We start from the raw sequence: 20,981 nt of genomic DNA, 5'->3' as shown, positions 1-20,981 counted from the left end.
TCATTTTTCTTTTACTAACCTCCACGCGAGCAACGCTGGATTGGTTACTTAATAGAACTGTGTTCTGTCAAGCACTATTGATTGAACCCAGTCAACAGGAGCTTGTGTAACATCACTACGGTCATCGAGCGGAGGTAAGAATTTATAATTAATGGTCAGAAACTTAATTCAGAAGTTTATACCCCAACCGAGATGCTGGAGTAAGTTTGATGTGCTGTAGTTGTAATGCATCTTTAACAAAGACGCTGAGGTTACCTTTCAGAAAATGCGTGACGATTTGCACTGTCATACAAGCGTTTTTTTTTTCGGGCAGGTTATCCAGGAACAGTTCAAAACTAGAAATTGCCCAGCATGCGGTCAGCAAGCCGTTTGTAACGTAGGACGTATCCCGAGTGTCATTTGATCTCCGGTTAGGGCAACATTGCGAACAGGTTAGACCAGAGGCCAGGGAATCAGGAGTCCAGATGATACTTGGCACATTCGTGCAGACACAGATTGCACTCGGGGATTTTCCAGTTCACACTTCTTTTAGTACTTCAACACGGCGGTCCAAAGCTATGACATAATACGACATAATTTTAAGCTGCTTGTCTCAAGCGCACACTTCTCAACATTTCTTTGCTGAAACGAATTTAGCCTCGCATATTCACTAGATAGCGACTCTGCTTAACGGGTAGGGTACTTATAGGTTACATCGCAAGTAGGTTAAAAAAAACTTTGACTGTATTCTCACTGCTTCCCAGCAAAAGCCTTCGCGTTGATTTGAGAAGGCCTGTGCGATTTTAATTGCAACAGGGGTTGGGTAGAATGAAAGGATGAAGTGGACACTTTGTTTCACACGTCAACTGTCAATCGACAATCCACGTGTGCTTTGTTGAGTTGTACTTATTAGTACTTTATCACGGTACGAAAGCATCACCAACGACGTTACTTATATGTACGATGCTTTGTTTCAAAACAGGCGTACTCATGCGATGGTGCAAGAGCCTAGAGCTTAAAGACGTTATTGCTAGTCGTTAGATTGCAGCTCGTGTCGTACAAACCTGCTTTAATTTTATACTCTAGTGTGGCCATTGACCCGCGCGTATATAAAATACGCTGAGCTTATGTTTGCAGGCATAACTATTTCCCATATCAGTCATAAAGTTAAAGTTCTTTTCTATGTAATCGTTCTTCACTATGGTGCTCCCGCTTTCAGTATTGCTTATGGATAAACGGTGACAATTGGTTCCATTATATGGCCGATTTTACAGTCGTATTAGAAAATACAATACCTCAATCTTGCTTTCAAACTCATGAGATAAGTGTGAGAACAGATAATGCAGTAATAACTACAGTTATGTATATGCGTGTCGGTATTCAGCAAATATTGCATATACCTGACAACCTCGGCTACTACAGAATGACGGACGTAGTAGGTGTGTGTGGCGAGGTGAATAGAGGCACCAGACAAAAATACCTTTTGCTAAGCGATCATAAAGCAATCGAGATAAGACAGCTGTACAGGGACGTGGTCGTTATCCGACGCCCACGGGGGGAACACCTGCTGCAAAGGCAATGAAGATGAAGCAAAACAGACTGCCGGCGTCTATGCAACTTGAACGTCTCCTTTGAGCTTCTACAGTGCTGGATACTCATCGCTCTTGTGAAGACGTGAGGGAAAATTCGAGTCCATACCACTTCGATCAAGGTAATGGCCCTGCAAAACTTGTGTAGTGGACGCCTGATATAACGGTTCAGAAAATACACCTGTATGCAAAGCTACCCTCACGCAATATGAAGGAAGTGTCGCGCCGTACTTGACGTAATTGATGAAGCTAAAGTATCTGTAGCCCTGTCGCTGAGCTTCGATGAAACTGACCTTTACTGTGCAGCCTAGTTAATCCCCACAAACTATGCCGCTGTTATTGTTCAGCGACTTGGGGGCAACTGCAGGTGTTGTGAACCAAGTTATGCTCCGAGGGAGAAGGAGGTTCTTGAGTCACAAGGTTTAAAAAACGCGCCGATGTTTATCTGGTGAGGCGATCTCAGTTACAGATTACGAATATTTAAAATGATATAAGCGTTGCAATAAAGTAAGACAGAAAGAGCAAAACCAAGCGTCGCAATGGGTGTTCCTTTTGAATTTGATTCAATATTTTATAAAATTCTGCGGCTTTACGTGCGAGAACCACGATATGACTACGCGGCATGCTGCAGTGAGCAGTGTTGACATTTTTTTTCGATTATGTCGCAAAACTGAGGCGGAGGTGTCAAATTTCTTTTTAGTAATAGTCGATAAAGTTGTCGATAGAATTTCGAAGTGAATCTGATATAGTCTGCGTGTTTTTGAACATTACAATATAAGCCAACATGCTGCAGCGAATCTAGCAAAACATTTCACCTTCGCCTAAAGTCCTTGCAGGTGATGAATAAAAAGTGAATTTATTAACAGAGTGCAGAGAACTCAATTTAAGTAAGACAAAAAAGCTGTGCAAAATGAAAGCTTATATGCATGTTTTACGTTCATATTGCAAGGAAAAATCTTAGCGCACTCAGAAATATTGCCAGCCTCTTTATTATCCCATCAAAAAGACACACTTTCTCCATTTTAGGACTGCAACCTTTCTGTATTTAAGACTTAATGAAAGGAGAACTAAATTGTGCGACGCCATCTTGCTCATGGCAACATGGCGATGAACATTTCTTTTATACAGGTCAAATACTGCGTTGCTGCCCCTGAATCCAACTGAGTGCTTCAGCCTTCGTGCAGTAATATTTGTGCAAAAGTCATGAGGAACGGAGGTTGTTCACTGATTCGTGCGAATGAATCCTGCCCTGCCGATATGTACGTATTTCTACAGCTCATATCTCCTTATTACTCGCCTGCTGCATTGCTAAGCTCGCTCTAACAATTCCTGACAAGTTTATTTATTGCTGCACTTGCCAACACCCATCCATGAAACGTCCATGCATCACAACTGCAGTACCCGCTGGGCGTTAAGACCCTTTTTAGTGGGTGTATTAAATTATGACAAAACGTGAATTTTTGAACGCCATTTGAAGCCAGTTTGCGCCGTCGGAATTAACGGCACCGTAACACCTCCAAGAATGCAGGTCGCCGTGAAATCATGTAGGTAACGGGTGCCGCGCGCCGAAAAGCCACTTTCGGTTAGAGCCACATATTTTAGCTTTTGAATACGTAAGGGCATTCCAGAAAGCGGTTTTAGAAGCATATATACATTTCGTCATTCTCGCGTGCGAGCAAGCAAAAAAAAATACCCCGACGATTGCAATGCTCCCCAATACAAAATTTTTGCGCTGCTAGATATGTGTTTTCATTTTGCGATGCTTTCATTTTGCATAAGGCGAATTGTTCGCGCCAGCGGACAATCTGTTCCGTGCGGCACATTGCAAATGGAGCCAAGTGTGGCGCGACTGCCTGGCTAATCGGGAAATCGCGAGAGCCAGCGCGTGGGTGACACGTGGGAGCCAATCACAGCAGGCACCGCAGACAGGCCTCCGCTCATGCAGGGCTTTGCTTCCACACAGCCGACGCCCGCTACTCTGGCGCCATGTCGTAGCCGTTGTCGGCGCAATGCGTCTCAATTGTGCGGCACTACGCTTCGCTTCTCATGCTTTCGCCACACCCCATTTTCCATTTTTCTCCTCCCCCACTCTTCTCCTATCGCCGCCTTTCTCTCCCGCTTCACCCCGCGTTCGCTCGGTCATGAGCAACAACGCCTACGCTCGCCCCAGGAACGGGCGACAAAGAGCGACGCTCCAAAATGTATTTGGAATGCAGGGCCAAATTTATCAAGAAAGACATACGCCTCGCCTGGACGAATGTTTCCATCATTCTTGAAGCAACGTTCTTAAGGAGGTCCTCAAACACTTTTCAGTCTAATCATAGAATGACATCACTAATAAATCACGTCGCCTCATGAACCTCACGCCGTAAACATTTTTCAAATCCTTGAAGCACAAGAGAAGTTATCGTTGCAATGAGCGGCTTTCTCTCTGCCTTCATTTCCACTAGCGTGCTGGAAAACACACATGACAGACGACAAGGGGTTGCAAAGGAGTAATGCTCGCTGATTTAGCCCAATATTTTGCACTTCTCGCTGATGAGAACAATCGCGTCGGCCGCGTCACCTCCGCGATGCTTCTATCTATCTATCTATCTATCTATCTATCTATCTATCTATCTATCTATCTATCTATCTATCTATCTATCTATCTATCTATCTATCTATCTATCTATCTATCTATCTATCTATCTATGTGTTTGTGGTCCCGATGCCGTTGTATTCGTTTCATCGTCATCATTGCAGCATCGCGATCTGATTCGTCTTGCCATCATCGTCGCGCTTTGTAAGGGGACCAAATAGCCCAAGTTGCCTAATATCCTGGGACACTAGCTATTTATCTGTGGTCGTATCATTGTCGGGATTCCAACTTTATCAGCGGGCTCTTGTCACGCCGTCGTCTCACACCATCTTTGTTGTAGAGGCGTCATTCATTCATTGCCACAACGTCGCCGTGATGCCGTCGCGGTCGTTTGGTCGTCGCCACTTGTCATTCGACTCTTGTTATGCCGTCATCATCTTCGTCATCTTCGTTTTAAAGTCGTTGCCATTGAATCGTCGTCACGCCATTGTCGTCATGCACTCGTCCCCATGCCATTAAGCACACACCGTTACCATGTCAGCGTCGAAATTACGTCGACGTGGTACTTTCGTCATCAGGAATTCATTGTCAACTCTCGTCGTGGTGTCGTCGCGGTCGCTCTATCCATCCTTTCTTTAATTCGACTTGCAAGTCTCATCATGTGGTCATCGTCACGCCGTCGTTGTCACCCAGTCGTCGCCATTCCGTCGTCCTCACGCTGTCGTTTTACCATCGTCATCAATTCAGTCTCGTCATCGCAATGTCGTCCTGCCATCGTTGTGATAGTGCCTTCGTTAGTCCACTGACGTCATGCTATCGTAATCATGCTGCCATCGTTCAATCGTAATGATCCTGCCGTTGTCACACCGTCGTCGATACGGCGTCGTGGTCGCACCATCGTCTTCACTGCCGTTTCTTGATCTGTTTTTCGTCATACCGCCGTCTTCATGCCATGGTCTTCGTACACTCGTCATCCCATTGTCCTCCTGTTGTGGTCGTCACGCTGCCGTCTTTCTACCGTGGTTATCATTTAAAATAATCAGCTTATTTCTGTCATATCCGCGCCTTCATACTACCTTTTGCCGTTCCTTAAATGCCATTTCGTCATACCGACGTCGTTACTGCGTCGCCATTATACAAGCGTCCTCATGCCGCCATGCTAATGGGTCGTGGCATAAGATACCTTAGCAAAGTGGGACGATGCCCGGGTATGCTGCTTGTAGCCGTAGCAACAAAAGTCTTAGAATATCCACTGCATATGCTAATTAAACGGGACTTGAGAAATTTGGCTTATCGCCACATAGCTCGAACGCCAATGGCAGTCCTGTCAACAGTTATCGTGAGATAATTTCTGCTGTAACGTTCTTGTTCTTTTCTTTTTGAAATCACGCGCAATATTTTTTATTTATTTACTTTAAATGCACAATAATTGTATAGAAGAGAACGTTGAAATTGAAAATTTTCTTCCAGAGAATCAGACCATAGCTATTTTAGGTCCAGCGCTGCCTGCGATGGCATTGTGTTACGGCCTTACAAAAGCGCGAGCAAGCAACTTTGCAGTGGTTTCTGGTCCGAGATTTTTCATTTCGGGCTGTGTGCAGTGCGCCAACATTTGGCTCACATGCTCACAAGAGCCTCTTTAATGGATCGGCGACGTCTCCTTACTATGTTTGAGAAGTGTTTCAGGGCCCTTTTAACTTTGATGTCGCTAATTGTTCCGGAGCTTGGCGAAAGAATGTCACTCGTCGCTAAAGAGAAAAATTTGAAGCAATCACTTCAATGACTTTATTGCTCATAAAGTTAAAAGAATTATACGGAAGTTCCTCGCGGGCAACTTCCCTCGCACGAAAACGATCTAGAGCAACATACAACATTGGGGGCACAGGTAAAGAAGAAAAAGAATAGACAGTAGTTTACAAACGGGTCTATAGGAATAAGGAAGAAATTGTGTATTCGTATAAAAAGCCCGCAAAGGCACGCAGAGTCCCTCAAGTGGTCTGTAGTGCGGTAATTTTACGCGTATTCGCGGGCTTCTTTTACCCTCGGGAAAACACTTTCATGTAGCACGTATTGAGCAACAGAAAGCTGTATTGTCAGTTTTTCATAGTGCTCTACCATGTTCTCATTGACACTTTTCTCTAACTATAATATTCGAGAAGTTAATTACCAATAATTAGGACTAATTATATTAATAAAAATATTCCGTGAATCTCCAAGCGATGGCAAACAACATTACCTCGGTTGTGTCCAGCTACGTGGCACTTTCATGTTTTTGAATCTTGGTGCATGATAGTTTGTGCACATTGTATATTTAACGTGCGCTGCCGATTAATAAACTGTTGAAAGTTTGCGCACATGCATGTCAGTCCCTTTTATTTGCCCTTTGTATAACACTCTGCTACAGTAGACATAACAAGATCAGCTAGCGTAAAGAAATGTTTTTGAAAAGCACACTGACATTCAGAAATCAATCTTTTAATTTCAGCAGGTGTTACACGACAAGCAATAATATTCTCCAATCCCCCGAAAAAGAAACGTGGTGTCAAAATATGTTCGTAATTAAACAGCTTTGTCTTCTCTTCCCTATTAATGAAAGCAAGCGCTTTGGTTGTTTGCATTTTACACGAGAAAACGCGAGAAGACAGAGATCTTAGATGTACATTAACAGTGGAGTTATTAGCTACATACTACAGTTCACAGGTCTCAAATAAATGCTTATAATATGTAGTGGTATTCTTCAATTTGCAAAAACAAAACGTTGCGGACTTCAGACGCAGTGGAGCCCAAATTAATGCTATCCAGACGACCTGACAGGCGTTGGCAAACAGTTGCGTTCATTGATGAGTTCTTCATCTAAATATATTCATTGAATGCTTCCGCTAGATGCTCTCCCCATCTTTTTTTCCAGCGACATTCTGTCGCGTGATCATTCCGTGAGCGGTTGAGTAACGAGTTGAACTAGTTCCATATCATTCTGTTGTAATTTCCACAAGATAGGGAATATCGATCTTTGTAGGGAATTTACGCTTTGCGTAGCTAAGTGTGCTGCTGCTTACTGAACTTTATGAAAGTTTCTAGGTCAGGTACGTCAGGATTTTAATGAATTTGGCATACAACTTATTTTTTATTCTATTGTCAGTTTGTGATAACACAGTTGAGGCGCTATCCATAGTTTGAGAACATTGGCTGAACTCCTATTTTATTTGTCCGCAAGAAGGAAAATGTTTATGTATGAACCACAACACTTTTAAACAAAGTTATTAGAAGCTGCCTCTGGATCCTGTGTTTGGTCATTTTTTAAGCAAGCTTGTTAAATTTGAACTCACTCATTGTGCTTTCACGTCGCTACAACAATCGCTTTTCAATAAAGAGGTAATGTCGTGCCAGACAGACAAAGAGGTCGCTAACCCTAGTGACAAAATTGCTAAAATGGCAATACTGGACTACTGAAAGACACCGGCATACTTTTCACCACCTGGAATTCTTTAACATATACGCAAATCTAAGTACAACAGCATTTTTGCATTTTATTCCCCCCTTCCATCTAAATGCAACCGCCGCGACCGGGAATCTATCCCACGACCATGGCGCTCAACACCCGAACACCATAAGAGATAAGACACCACTGTGGGTTCGTTCAACAGACCTGAAGCTTGAGGAAGTATTGCAGAGATCTAAATTGTCGACTGTAATGTCATTAAATGGCACAGGTGTTCATTAGGGACGCAGTGGTGAAGACATCAGAATTATTTTGATCGTCATGGTGTGCCTTGACGAGTATCCTAATCTAAGTACACGAGCAGTTTTCCTATTTCGCCCCTCTCAAAATGCCGCAGACTCAGGCGGGCGTCAAACCGCCTACCTTGTGCTCAGCGGTTCTATGCCGTGCAGGTGCGTCGGCACAAAATATAAAGATGTTGCTGTTGTTGTTCTTCTTCTTTATTATTAACATTATTGTAGTAGTTGCAGTAGTAGTAGTAATACTATTGTTATTATTATTAATTTATTATTATTTTCATTGAGAATTGCAAACCTTATGGAATTGCCAGAAGAAAACAACTGACGTTTCTTGTTACAGGCATTCGCTATAGCGGCGTGAAGCAGCAGAAGCGTCATTTGCTTCCCGGAGACACGACGCAACGAAAGTTTCGCTGAACACGTTACGATGGATGTCAGCAGCGTAATAGGAGATTACGGCAAGTTTCAGAGAAACGTCTACCTCTTCACTCTGCTACGAGAAGCGCCGAACGGTCTTCACCTCGTTGTTTACAGTTTCTTCTTTCCGGCCGTGGAGCACTGGTGTGCCATGCCCGAAAACATCGCCGGAAGCATTACACCTGAACAATGGAAAGCGCATGTGCTGCCGAACTCATCATTTGATGCCGCTTCTTCAGCTCATCGTGGCAATCAATGCAATGCCTTCAACTTTGATATTACGGAAGCAGGTGCTCTGGTGCGAGGAAACACATCAATACCGTGTGACAGATGGGAGTATGGAAACAGCTACTACAGAGGCTCCTTGGTGAAAGAAGTGAGTATACCCCATGCGTGCATTCTTCTATCTGCATTTGCATGCTTAAGCATCAGTACAGTGCTTTTTATACTAGATGCTGTGCGAAACTCAGCGAAGGTTCTTTGCGCTTTGTGACTTAGAATGAAAAAAAAATTGTGGCTTAACCATTCCGAAATCACAGAGTAAGTAATAAAAGAACACCGCAGTGAAAAAAATCTGCATTAATTTTGACCACCCGTAGTTTTTTTTTAGCCTACATCGAAATGCGGCCATTGTTGCGGCAAGGTATCCAACCTGCCACTTTGCTCTATGGAGCAGAATGCCATAGGCACTGAAGCACCACGGCAGGTTTACACAAAATAATCCAGCCACAAGCATTGAAAGCAGGTTTAATCGTATTATATTGAAATATTTGTATATATTTTATTTACTGAAGCTTGCTGTAGGTTACGATAGACTGACACTGTTTTTATTGGCTCTAGACATTTGTATTGTTAGGCATTGCCGTACGTAGGCAAAAGTAAGTGCGGCTTTAGATCTCGCTATTAAGAGCAGGAAATTAATATCAGTAGCTGGAAATATAAATATCGCTCCACTTTTTAACCTATGTGCTAGAGAATTTTATTTTCAAGTTCCCGCTTTTGGAAAGACATATATTGAGCACATATTTGACAGTCAACTACAAGTACTCGCTGCCACTCTACAGTGAAGGTAGGGAACGTTATCATCGATAGGCATGGTAAATATCTGTCACCTTCGGTATCTCGAGTATCAATCAATCAAAACTTTATTTCATCTCTCAACAAAGGAAGAAAGGGGGTCACGGGAAAAAGCTGCATTACTGCAGCTTGACGAAGCCTGGCCCCCTATGGTACAATTCGACCATGTGCAGCAGTAGTATAGGTACATAACAACATAAGTCTAGGCACTTTACAGGAAACTTGAAGAAAAAAAAAGATAACATGGTCGTACGAGCAGTAAATTTGTTTTTTGTGCAGAAAAAAAATGAAGAGAAGTACATACGAAGTAATTTCAGAAAATAAGCTGTGGCAATGCAGCTAAAAAGAAATGAAAATAAAACTGAATACTTCAGACGCATCAAACTCGATATACATAGACGACATACGCATATGTGCATGCATACATATATACATACACTCATACTAATGTATACTAATACGAATATACGTACTAATATGTATACAATAATCAAATACAAGTGCAGGAATCACACAGCGCGATTTTGCGAGAGGAAAAGGAAAAGTTTCGTACAAAGCATTGTTATAGTGTTTTCATATAGCACAACATTTTCTTCGAGACCAAGTTATCATTATTGAACTTGGAGCTCTACTGCATAATGAATCCTAAAAAATCCCGTGCTAAGGACACATTTTGTGAGAGCATTCACAGGCGTCCCATGTCGCCAACGATCTCAACACCCATTTTTGAAATGCAATCTCGTGGCGGTGATAAAAGGTTGAGGGTAAAATTATTGCAGACATATTAACACGGAAGCCGGGAACACATCTTTGTAGAACTTGTTTTTCTCTCTTTTTCATCGTCCTTCGCAAGCTCATTATGGTTATATAAATGTAAATACTCTGAGGCCCCCTTTTATTACTCCTGTCAGAATTACGCTGTCCTACGGTTATACAATGCTAATCCATAAACCTTGCGGCAGAAAATGAAAAAGAAGGAAACAAACTGATGAACTTGTGTACATATGCGGACATGTGCCACAACATGTCGCAAATAGAAAACTGAGCCTTAGAATGTAGGCGCATGCTTCTGGTCGAGCGCATGGCTCAAAGTTGTTACACAACGAATCGAAAGAATACGATTGCAAAAACTTGCGATGGAGGTACCGGTTCCCTCTTGCTAACAGTGCTGCTCCACATGCGGGCACCTTCTTATCAACATCCGTTCGAGGGGGGCTTCAACAAACTTGCGCTTGAAAGCTGCAAGACGCATGCACTATTAACGCACCGTCTGAAACCTCGGTGTTCGTTTCGGCGCGGTATTGTGGCGCCATCTATCACGTGTTCGGCAAACGACTGTAGCTGCTTGCGATATTTCAGTGTACACCTTTGCCGTTTTACCGCCCTTATCGTTATTGCCGTAGAATTTCCATTCTACGGAAACACGTCATCACTCGTGCTGAAATAACAACGACCTAGAAGAAAGATGTGTCGATGGCGACAATTATTTTTTTGTCATTTTCATCGACATGGCGGGGTCAATCTTTCCCGCTTCAGACCAAACGGGTTACGATTTCGGACGCGGGAGACCTTTCACGGGAAGTGGATGGTGTTTTATACTTTCGCTACGTTTCATCTCGCCTAGACAGCAAAGTTGCTCATTATCTGTGCGCGTTTGCCGAGATTATTCCGAAATGTACGTGGCTTCAGGCGGCACAGGCTTTCTTTAGTTGGCGTTAGATCGCGCCTTGAAATAATTTATGCACTCAGTTATGTACAGGAACGCATAAAGCGTCAAAACGCGTAATATTATTGAACATAATAGCGCGAAGTGCATGAAGACATTCATATTTTTACGCGCCTTGCATACCCAACTAGCCGAAGTATCAGCAATATTATAAACCGTTAGAGGCGCAGATGTGGAACTTATGAACTACTGTGATCAAGTTATTTCGAGCTTCAGCGTTGAAGCAGACATGTCGAGACCATTGAAGCGCTAATTCCCGTTCACAAACGCACAATATCACTGCAGTGCATCCACACATATTTGAGGACTCGAGCATGCATCGTTAATGATTGGCCCTCATAGAAAGGAAGGTAAACAAACGCTACACTTCAAGTTGCAACTTTCGATTTCGAAGCCGCAAGGACGAACCTCGTACAACGGTGTTTCACGACCATGCGCCTTCAATCGATCATGAGAGAGCGCTACACCAGTGGGAAAGAGTTAATCAAACCGACATTGGTGGCACCTATAGCTGAAATGTCAGCCGGAGGGCCTCGGATGCGAGCGAGAAACCCTGGGACAGCGCTAGTTGCGCCAAATGGAAATATCGCCAAGCACGTGCCACCCTAACATATTTCAGTTATTGATTTCATTGTTCCTGCATTACTTACGGGCCTATGCTTCTCGGCTCGCCCAGTATGGTTCAAATATAAAACAGCACTGCATTTGTCTTACGTGGGTACATGCAACTGGCACTCTGTTCGCTATGGCGTCTGATGCTTACACGCAGCAAAATAACCGGGGCAGAAGCACCGTGCGTGTGTGTGGATCATGCGACCGACTAGATGGTGACACATATTGAACTGCTAGACGCAAGGTTGCTGCCCCAAATTTGCAGTTTCGGCGGCGCTGTAACTGGCATAGTTTCTCCTCTTTTGCCTAAGCACACGTTAAAGTATTTAGTTGTTCTCTTTTCAAGTCAACAGCAACGAACTTAAGCTAGCGCTCATTATTGCATTTTGAAAAACGTACTCAAGTTTTCAGGCGTTGTCACAGAGGTTATTGTTTGGTGTTGCAGGTAAGTCGGTGAATAATTAAGTATTCCCGCGTCGTGCTTCTTCATGATCCCTTTTTTTTTATTCACCTAATATCGCGCGTGCGTTTCATGGTATTCAAACGATACAGTTGCTTTGTCGCAGATAAGTTCGCACGCGATGAGTCACGAAAGATGGGAGCCGTAGTTACTCCTAATAGCAGCGATCACGTAAGACGCAAGCAGGTCGTTTATGGAATATATATTCCGTTCCACGTTCTCTGTACATTGGGCGCAGTTTGTCGCCACGCGACTAAGGTGTGACGTGTCTAACGAAGTAAATACAGGCATTGCGTTTAGAAGCCCCGCAGTGCATCACTGACCGCTTGCTTGTCCCCGGCACAGTGGGACCTGGTGTGCGATCGAGCCTGGATGCGAAGCCTAGTGCAGACGGCCACCATGATCGGAATGCTCGCGGGCACACTGGCATCTTCTCTTGGAGACAGGTCATATTTTCATATCGTAAACCGTTTGCTCATGCTTCCCAAGAAACTGTGAGCAAGAAGTTTACCTTATTTACTTATTTATCCTTTTCACTGATGCTTGCATTACCCATTAGCATTACTGACGAAAAGAAGAAGAAAGACATCCAGTGGCACAGAAGGATAATTATACAGAGTGGTTTAAACATCTGGCTTCTTGTACCGTTGCACCGAAACAGAATGTAGTGCATATAACTGATGAGCGTGATTGTTTTTCCTTGCACGTAATCACCAGTCTATAGCGTAGATTCAGAAAGGCTCACACAGGAAAGTTGCATTAGTTTATGTCAGGTCAAAGGGTTTCCAGTCTGCGAATCTGTGAGAAATAAATTAATGTGAGAAGCCGAACTTTAAATTTCTTATAATTACATGTTAAGCTTTTTGCTAATTTGTGATACGTCTTACAATTTGAAAATTAAAGACGCACAAGAAACTTGTGCGACCTAATTACCAATGAAGCTGTTTCTTTCGAGCAGTTGCAAACAGAAGTTTCGTAGCCTGCAATTAAACTATATACTTGAAAGCGTTGCCTGTACGTGACGACTCAGTTAGAAACACGGCCCGATTATAGCTTTTTCTACAAGCTGATAAGAAATTTTGCAAAGGAACTAAATATTCAACACATGATTTACTCAACAGGAACAGGCCCTCATTGCCCCCCCACTACCCCTCTCATTTTCACTAAATTTGATCTCGGTTGCCTTGAGAGCTCTTCCAAAGCAGCGGGACAAATTTTGCGCTGTTCTCAAACACACATATAGCGCTCTAGGCTGTTGCATACTTAAGTAATTGCTACGGTCATCATTATTCCGCACAGGTTGTATTTGGTCAAGACATTACTCATAACTTGCCCATTGCCTTAAACAAATGCGAAGATGACACGTTCAGTTCGAGAAGCACACTGAGGAAGCCTACTACGAACTTCGTACGTCGCACAAAAGGGCAACACTCAGTGGTTATCTGGAGTGCGTGTAGTGAGGCCAGGCACGCTAGAGTTTCGTCTCACATTTCGCTTGGGATGACTCGGATTTCTCCCAAAACAAGAACTTTGTGAACTTAGAGTTATCGAGATATCGCCTTAGCCATCCGGGCTAATCGGTGGACACATATTTACAGCGACTCTAGAACAGCCATACGCAAATTTACCAAGGGATATGTAACACGGATAGGAACAAAATTACTAGAGAAGGTCAACAGTGAGAGGATTGGAATCCGCTGGTTTCCTGCACATCTGGGGGTGTTGGACGGAGCTCGCAGAAACCTCAATGAGGTGGCAAATGAAGCACCACGAAGACTTTCTAGCCGTGCTCTTCAAGACCGAGCAACTTACATTTCACCCGGAGAACACAGGGATCAATTAATAACATATAATGAAATCACGAAGCATTATTATTTAAGCAGACGGGAATACCCATTGCCACACGGTAAGCTGTGCAGAGCCCAAGCGGTCACATTACGTTTGCTACAGACAAGAACATACCCCAGTCCAGATTTTATTAACAGGATCTATCCGGAGAGGGAAACTCAAATCAACTGTAATAAGTGCAATGGCATCATTACTCTTGACCACATGCTTTGGCAGGGCCCCGCGGCCTTCACAGACTGTGACAAGGAACAAGAATGGTGGCGGCAAATGCTACACAGCGAATCACTCTCTGACCAATTACGGGCAGTCCAGAAGGCCCGCGATGTGGCTGAAGGGCTCGGACTGACAGTCCCAACGTGGGAGCGGCCCGCGTCAACCTAGGGTTGACCTTCAGGACCTAATAAGGTTCTTCTTAACTTAACTCATCGAGACATTGGGAAACGTAGCTAAAATGGTCGTATACCATGTTCGAACACTTGCTAAAGAAATATTTTGCAAATGCTGTATTTTTGCCGCGTGCAGGTAACTTCGCAAACAGATTTAGCATTACATTTCGCCATTTTTGTTAAATTTGAATTCCGGGGATTTGAAATTCAGTGGAGAAAATGGGCATAATTCTGCGTACTCATAAAAGACTCATAAAGCTTCGGAACGCTTGCATACCTAATTTATTGCAAAGGTCGCAATCAGGTTTTAACTTTCCGTGTGCGTAACCCATTACCTGGCCCTTACTTTCGCCAAAGATAAAGAAAGTATTAGTTCACTGAAGGCCCCACGTGAAACTCGTTTAGTGCAATCGAAATACCGATAAATTGGGGCTTTAAATTTATTTGTAATCTAGCTAATTACGCCAGATATGTTCAACTTTACCACATATCGAACACGAATTGCCCTCCGTGTCTGTAAGTGTAGACTGTTACTTACTTATACTCATTTTTTCTTACTTTAATTGCTTCTTCGTACTTTTACGAAGTACAAACAATGTGCCTCGCACAGTTCAGCAAGGTGATTAGAAACAATCGACTACATGCTTCGTTTAACGCGTAAGAATGGCAGAAAAACAAGTATTTTATAAGAAGTTTTATAGCATACGAAAACATTTACCCTTCACACTTCAATCTATCGGTACGCCTTACCCTTAGGGTGCCCCATTATCCTGCAAGTATGAACTCAATGCCATCTTTGTGATCTCAGAGAGGCAGGGACAATTAGTAAGCTTTGGATATAACACCTCTAAGTGCGCTGAAAATGAAGGATTTGCAATTTGAAGTCTACTGATAATTGACCCAAGCGCTTTAAACTATACCTGCATTGTTCCCTGAACCTTATACATTATATATATATATATATTGCTGGTGGCGCTTCACCTCACCAGGTTAATCTATCTATTATACCCCATACCACTTCCATTCTCGCAAGCGCCTGTCTAACCATTATATTTATCCAAGACAGAATAATAATTTTAACTTTCATGTACAATACACAGCTGTCACAGGAATGTGAAAGCAGCGTCAAATTTGCTCCGACAGATTGGGCCTGGAATTCCCGACCGCGCAGTTTGAAAGAATACATCGATTAGGGAAGCTTACGGAAGGAAGGGTGAGGCCTATTATTGCGAAAATGATATTTATCAAAGACAAAGGCCTTATCTTGTTTGCACGTAAACTTAACAGGCCTGGTATTTCAATTCCCGAATGTTTGCCAGCTACCCGGCAGGCAAGAAAGGAACTAATTGCGTTCGCCAAAACAGAAACTAATCCTTTTACGCTATCAACCCTTCGAATACGCATTGGGGAGGTCTTTTATATTTTTGATAGCGTTCGCAAAACTTGTTGTTCCTTGCAGGAAATAGCAGCAAACCAATCTCCATAATGTGAATCGTACAAATTCAAAGCTACCTGCGAACACACCATAATTATCGATATCTTTCACAAATATCCGAAGTCTGTTGCGCGAACGCGACGCTATTGCCTCATTTCTTGATGACTGCGGTTCTATAATGTTCTTACCGAAACATGGCTACACCCTGGAATAAGAGATAACGAAATATTTCCATGTGATAGCACATCTAACATGTTCAGTTGCGATCGCACTGAAAGGAAAAGTGGTGGCGTACTCCTGAGCACCATAAGAACAGTTACCTCACAAGTGATTAGTGTAGATTCGAGTACTGAGATAGTACGGGCTAAATGTCAAACCTACAGGAACATGCTCCTGATGGGATGTTGTTATCGTCCTCCCGACGCAAACCAGTACTTTCTTGTCGAACTGCGCAATACTATTTCCAAAGCTCTGGAACTTTGTCAAGATGATATCGTCTGTCTCATTGCTGACTTTAATTTTCCTTTGATTGACTGGAATAACCGATCATCCTCTTGTCATACATCAATGCAGTTCTTTTCTTAAATGTTAGACTTCAATTTATTCCAAATGATTACGCAGCTCCCCGTGGCACGAACACTTTAGATTTAGTCTTCAGAGAAAGTTAAATAGAAAAATTCAAATAATTTGGACTCCGGCGCACGATGCCGTCCCCGGCAACGAGGCGGCCCACGAGTTCGCTCGAGATCTCTACCGCCGAGCCGCTACGGGGCCGCTGATGACCGAGAGAGCGGAGAGCGCATGCTAAAATATGGGGAGATCACGCAGCATTATAGATTGGCTTGTAGACTGGTATCCCCGCCATACCCAAAATTAAACAACAGACAGGCGGTCGCGTGGAGACAACTACAAACTTAAACATATCCGCACCCGGTTATGGCGAACCACATGTTCCCCGAGGCCAGCAGCGATAGATGTATTCTTTGTGGGGCGAGAGGGACCCTCGACCACCTAATATGGGATTGTCCATACTCTCCCGGGGGAACGCACAAAATAGGTAGTAGAGAAACCTGGGAGACCCTGCTGCGCAGTTCGGACTCTGAGCTCTAGCTCCGGCTCGTCCAAGTGGCTGAAGAGGCTGCTGGGACCCAAGATCTCCCAGCCTGCATCTGAGGCGGCGGCACTCGCCCCCTGAACTGCGTGTCGGGGGGTGGGTAGACCACTTTATCCGTTGGAAAATAAAGTTTATTCTATCTATCTAGTTTTCACTAACGCTCCCGAAACAGTTCGTGAAGTTGTTTGCTTATACGCTTTCAGCGATCACAAGCTGCTGCAAATTGGCCTCAATAACTCCTTACAACTTTGAGGCATCTCAAACAAAATCATCCGCGATTCCAATAGAGGAGACTATCACAAAACTAATAAAAAGCTATAGACATTTCTTTCTGGCACCTGTTCAACAAAAACTGGCTTCTGTTTAAAGGTAAGCTGCGTGCATTAGTCGAAACGTGTATTTTCTCATCAGAATAACAGGCCAAATGTTAAGCATAGCGCATTAGTGAAAACGTATACCCCTCCAATCAGAATAACAGGCCATAGAAAGGACCCTTCGTTCACTAAGTACCTTCAAAGGCTAGGGAACAAGAAGAAAATGTTATACGCAAGTGGCAAAGCGTACAAACTCGCCCATAGTATGGGATAAATATAGATAATTTTTGAAAGATTACTGCTCGTCGTTAGGAGAGGCTAAAGAAAATACTACTGTCAAGATCTACTTTCACAACTTAAAAACAACCCCCAGAAATTCTGCCAGGTGATTTCACATAAAAGTGGCTCGCATCACATTTCACTAAGTGATGGTAATCAAGCTCCACTCAGTGACAAAGGATGCCCAGTAGTCTTTATTGCATTTTTTCATACATAAAAACTACAGAAGACCATTAAAATTTGCGGCAAGTCACTGATCTAGATTGCCAGTACATGCGACCCATCGATGTAACAGAATATGGTATCGCAGGTCTCATAAATAACCATAAGTTGACTAGGTCTGCCGGTGTCGATAATTATAACTCCAAAATTTGAAAGAATATAATCGCAGTTGATTGGTAACAACTTTATTAATAAAATCACACTATCCAGCAAAATTTTGTATTTTTTTCCGCCAGTCGTTATCATCAGCCCAGCTTTCCTGAGATTGGAAAACTGCGAAAGTGATACCAGTACAGAAGGTTGCAGCAAGAATTCCTCAGAAAACTATCGTCCGATATCATTGACAAGAATTTGCTGCAAAATCCTTGAGCCTATCATTGCATCTCACATATATAATCACCTGGAATCAATTTTTTCTTTAATAACCAACGTGGGTTTATACAAGATTTGTCATGTGTGACGCTGTTACTGCGATTCACTACAGATTTACATTTTTACATGGACCCTAGCCTTCAAACAGATTGAATTTTTATGGACTTCTCCAAAGCCTTCGATTGTGTAGCTCAATGCGGCTTAATTTCCAAATTATCCTTTCAAATTAGACTACTTATTGCTCTCCTGGGTTCGTCACTTTCTAACAAATCGTCAGCGATTTACAGTTAATAATTTTACGACCCCCTTGCATTTGTCAGTTCCGGTGTAACGCAGGGCAGCGTACTATTACACTTGCCTTTTTCTTATTTACATCACTGATCTGCCTAACAACATCTCATGCTGCATGCGTGTTTCAGCCGATGATTGTATAATATATCGACCAATTCGTAGCGTTGATGATCACCTCATTCTTAAAGAGGCTCTTCATCTCTTCACCAAACGGTGTGAAGACTGGCAAATGAAACTTAACTCATTTAAATGCAAAGTAACGACATTCACGCGAAAAACTTCATATCATAGCTCTTCCTATTATATAAATACAAATCTAACATCTCAGACATCAGTATATAAATATCTAGGCGTTATACTTACACCGAACTTTTCCTGGGCCTTTCATATCAGAAACATATGAGCAAACGCTACAAATGTTTTGGATATATTCGTCGCAACTTGCGTAACTGGCCGTGTAACAAACGTAAGTTAGCCTTCCTATCATTTGTACGCACCCAGCATGAGTTCGCGTCCTCTATATGAGCTCCCTACCATGAAAATCGAGCTGGTCGATTCATTTCCCGCAATTACAACTACCAGGCAAGCATTGCTCAAATGAAACTCGTCCTTTCCCGGCGATGAGCAAAACGTGAACAAGGTGAAAGCAGGAGCCAACGTTTCGACAAGTGGACTTGTCTTCTTCAAGTCGCCTTGTAAAAGATAAGTCCTTTTGTCGAAACGTTGGCTCCTGCTTTCACCTTGTTCACGCTTTTCTCATCGCCTTGAATTTCCATCTCCCGCATTCTCCGTGTTTTTCCCATCCTTTCCCTTCAATCACTAAGTGCCCAACGTTGCATAGCCCTATTGTCCTTGCTCCATAGATATCTTCACCAAATGAAGCCATCAAACTTGCCATTGGAACGCGCATCTTGCACATCACGACGATTTTATGATGGCTTAAGCCTTGCTCCCATTTATGGGAAAACTAACGCATTTAACTTCTCGGCTCTACCATGAGAAATTCGGATATGGAATTCGCCTCCTAACAGCACTGTCGCGCAAATGAGTAATGAAAAATTCAGACAACTACTGGACCCGCAGTTTTCATAATAAATATATGTAAATCTGTACGCATGTCATGTCAAATAATAGGCATCATATATGTGCAATGTCTCTCTCTCTCTCTCATTTCAATGTAATACGCCGCTACGTACGCCAGGCTTATTTGTCTCTTTCTGTGGGCATTCTTCTCCTTTCCAATTGCTTTTCAATTTGTTGTTTCAATTTTGTTTGTTTTATCTGCTTGCACTTTGGGCGTTATTTTGCGCCAGTTATGCTTCCATCCGGATGACGAACCCCGAGGTGGCCGAGCAAGTGGCCATTGCACTAGCCATTCAAGACGGTCGGAGATAAAGGGTGTATAGCGATTCGAAAGTGGCCCTCAGTGCAATTCAGAAAGGCCGGGTAGCCTGGCAGGCAATTGAAATTCTGAAAGGCGCCAAACACGGCGACACCTCCATACACTCCATCTTTTGGTTTCCTGCACAAGTCGGGGCGATTGAGGGGGTTCCTCTGCACCTCAACGAGTCTGCCCACGAGGCTGCGCGTGGCTTTACCGACCGCGCTGCCCTCGGATCGGGCGACTCTCTCCCCGGACACAGAGACGCTCCTCTCACACACAACGAAATCACGAAATTCTTTTAATTAGAGAGAAGGGTTCTCCCGCCGCCTCACTCCAAGCTAAGCAGCACTCAGGCGGTCACACTCAGACTCCTGCAAACGAACTCCTACCCGATTCCGGCGTCCCTTAATAGCATATATCCCGAGATTTATCCGAATTGTTATTGCGTGGCCTGTGGTAAGGTTGCTACTTTGTCTCACATGCTCTGGGAGTGTGGGTCGCTGGGCCCGAAGTTCACCAAGGAAGAGTGGGACGCGCTCCTGTGAAGCGCCGTTATTTAGGACCAAATCCTGGCCGTTCAGCGCGCCCGCGATGGGGCCGGCAGACTAGATCTGTTAGTCCCGTCGTGAGATTAGCCGGGTGCGCGTTTTATCGCGTTTTGCTGGATCAAATAAAAGTTTATGCGCTCGCTCGCTCGCTCGCTCGCTCGCTCACTCGCTCACTCACTCACTCACTCACTCACTCACTCACTCACTCACTCACTCACTCACTCACTCACTCACTCACTCACTCACTCACTCACTCACAAACTCACTCACTCACTCACTCACTCACTCCGCTTTTTATGTTACCGTGAACTCTACTTTTCATTCCTTTCCTGAGAACTGTTTGTATTGCTTTAGCGTTTTTATTTTAACACTGTTTCGCAAGCACGTTATCATTGTAAACATTTTTAGCTCTCATGCATCGGTGCTCCCATTACTCACTACTCCCCTTGGGGCCTGTAAGGTACTTTGGAATAAACAAATAAATAAATAAATAAATAGGCATAGTCTCCGTATATTATTAGCGAAACTGGATATTCTTCATTGAGCACTGACCTTAGCCAGATGGAACACACACACACACAAAAAGCGGTACATCCACCACAGTAGTTA

The 20,981-nt window shown here is 43.5% G+C and overlaps 1 protein-coding gene across 1 annotated transcript in view; it reads left to right on the top strand.

Annotated features, from left to right (window-relative positions):
- Positions 1-20,981, top strand: part of LOC142563702 (organic cation transporter protein-like) — a 143,034-nt gene that overhangs the window by 107,167 nt on the left and 14,886 nt on the right. Inside the window, exons 4-5 of the mRNA XM_075674301.1 lie at positions 8,228-8,680; positions 12,525-12,625. Coding sequence (XP_075530416.1) covers positions 8,315-8,680; positions 12,525-12,625 — 467 coding nt within the window. The 5' untranslated portion in view covers positions 8,228-8,314. The remainder of the gene's footprint in view (positions 1-8,227; positions 8,681-12,524; positions 12,626-20,981) is intronic.

This window comes from Dermacentor variabilis, chromosome 11 (genome assembly GCF_050947875.1).
Source record: "Dermacentor variabilis isolate Ectoservices chromosome 11, ASM5094787v1, whole genome shotgun sequence".
NCBI classification, from domain to species: Eukaryota; Metazoa; Arthropoda; class Arachnida; order Ixodida; family Ixodidae; genus Dermacentor; species Dermacentor variabilis.
This window is presented reverse-complemented; position numbering and strand designations above follow the sequence as displayed.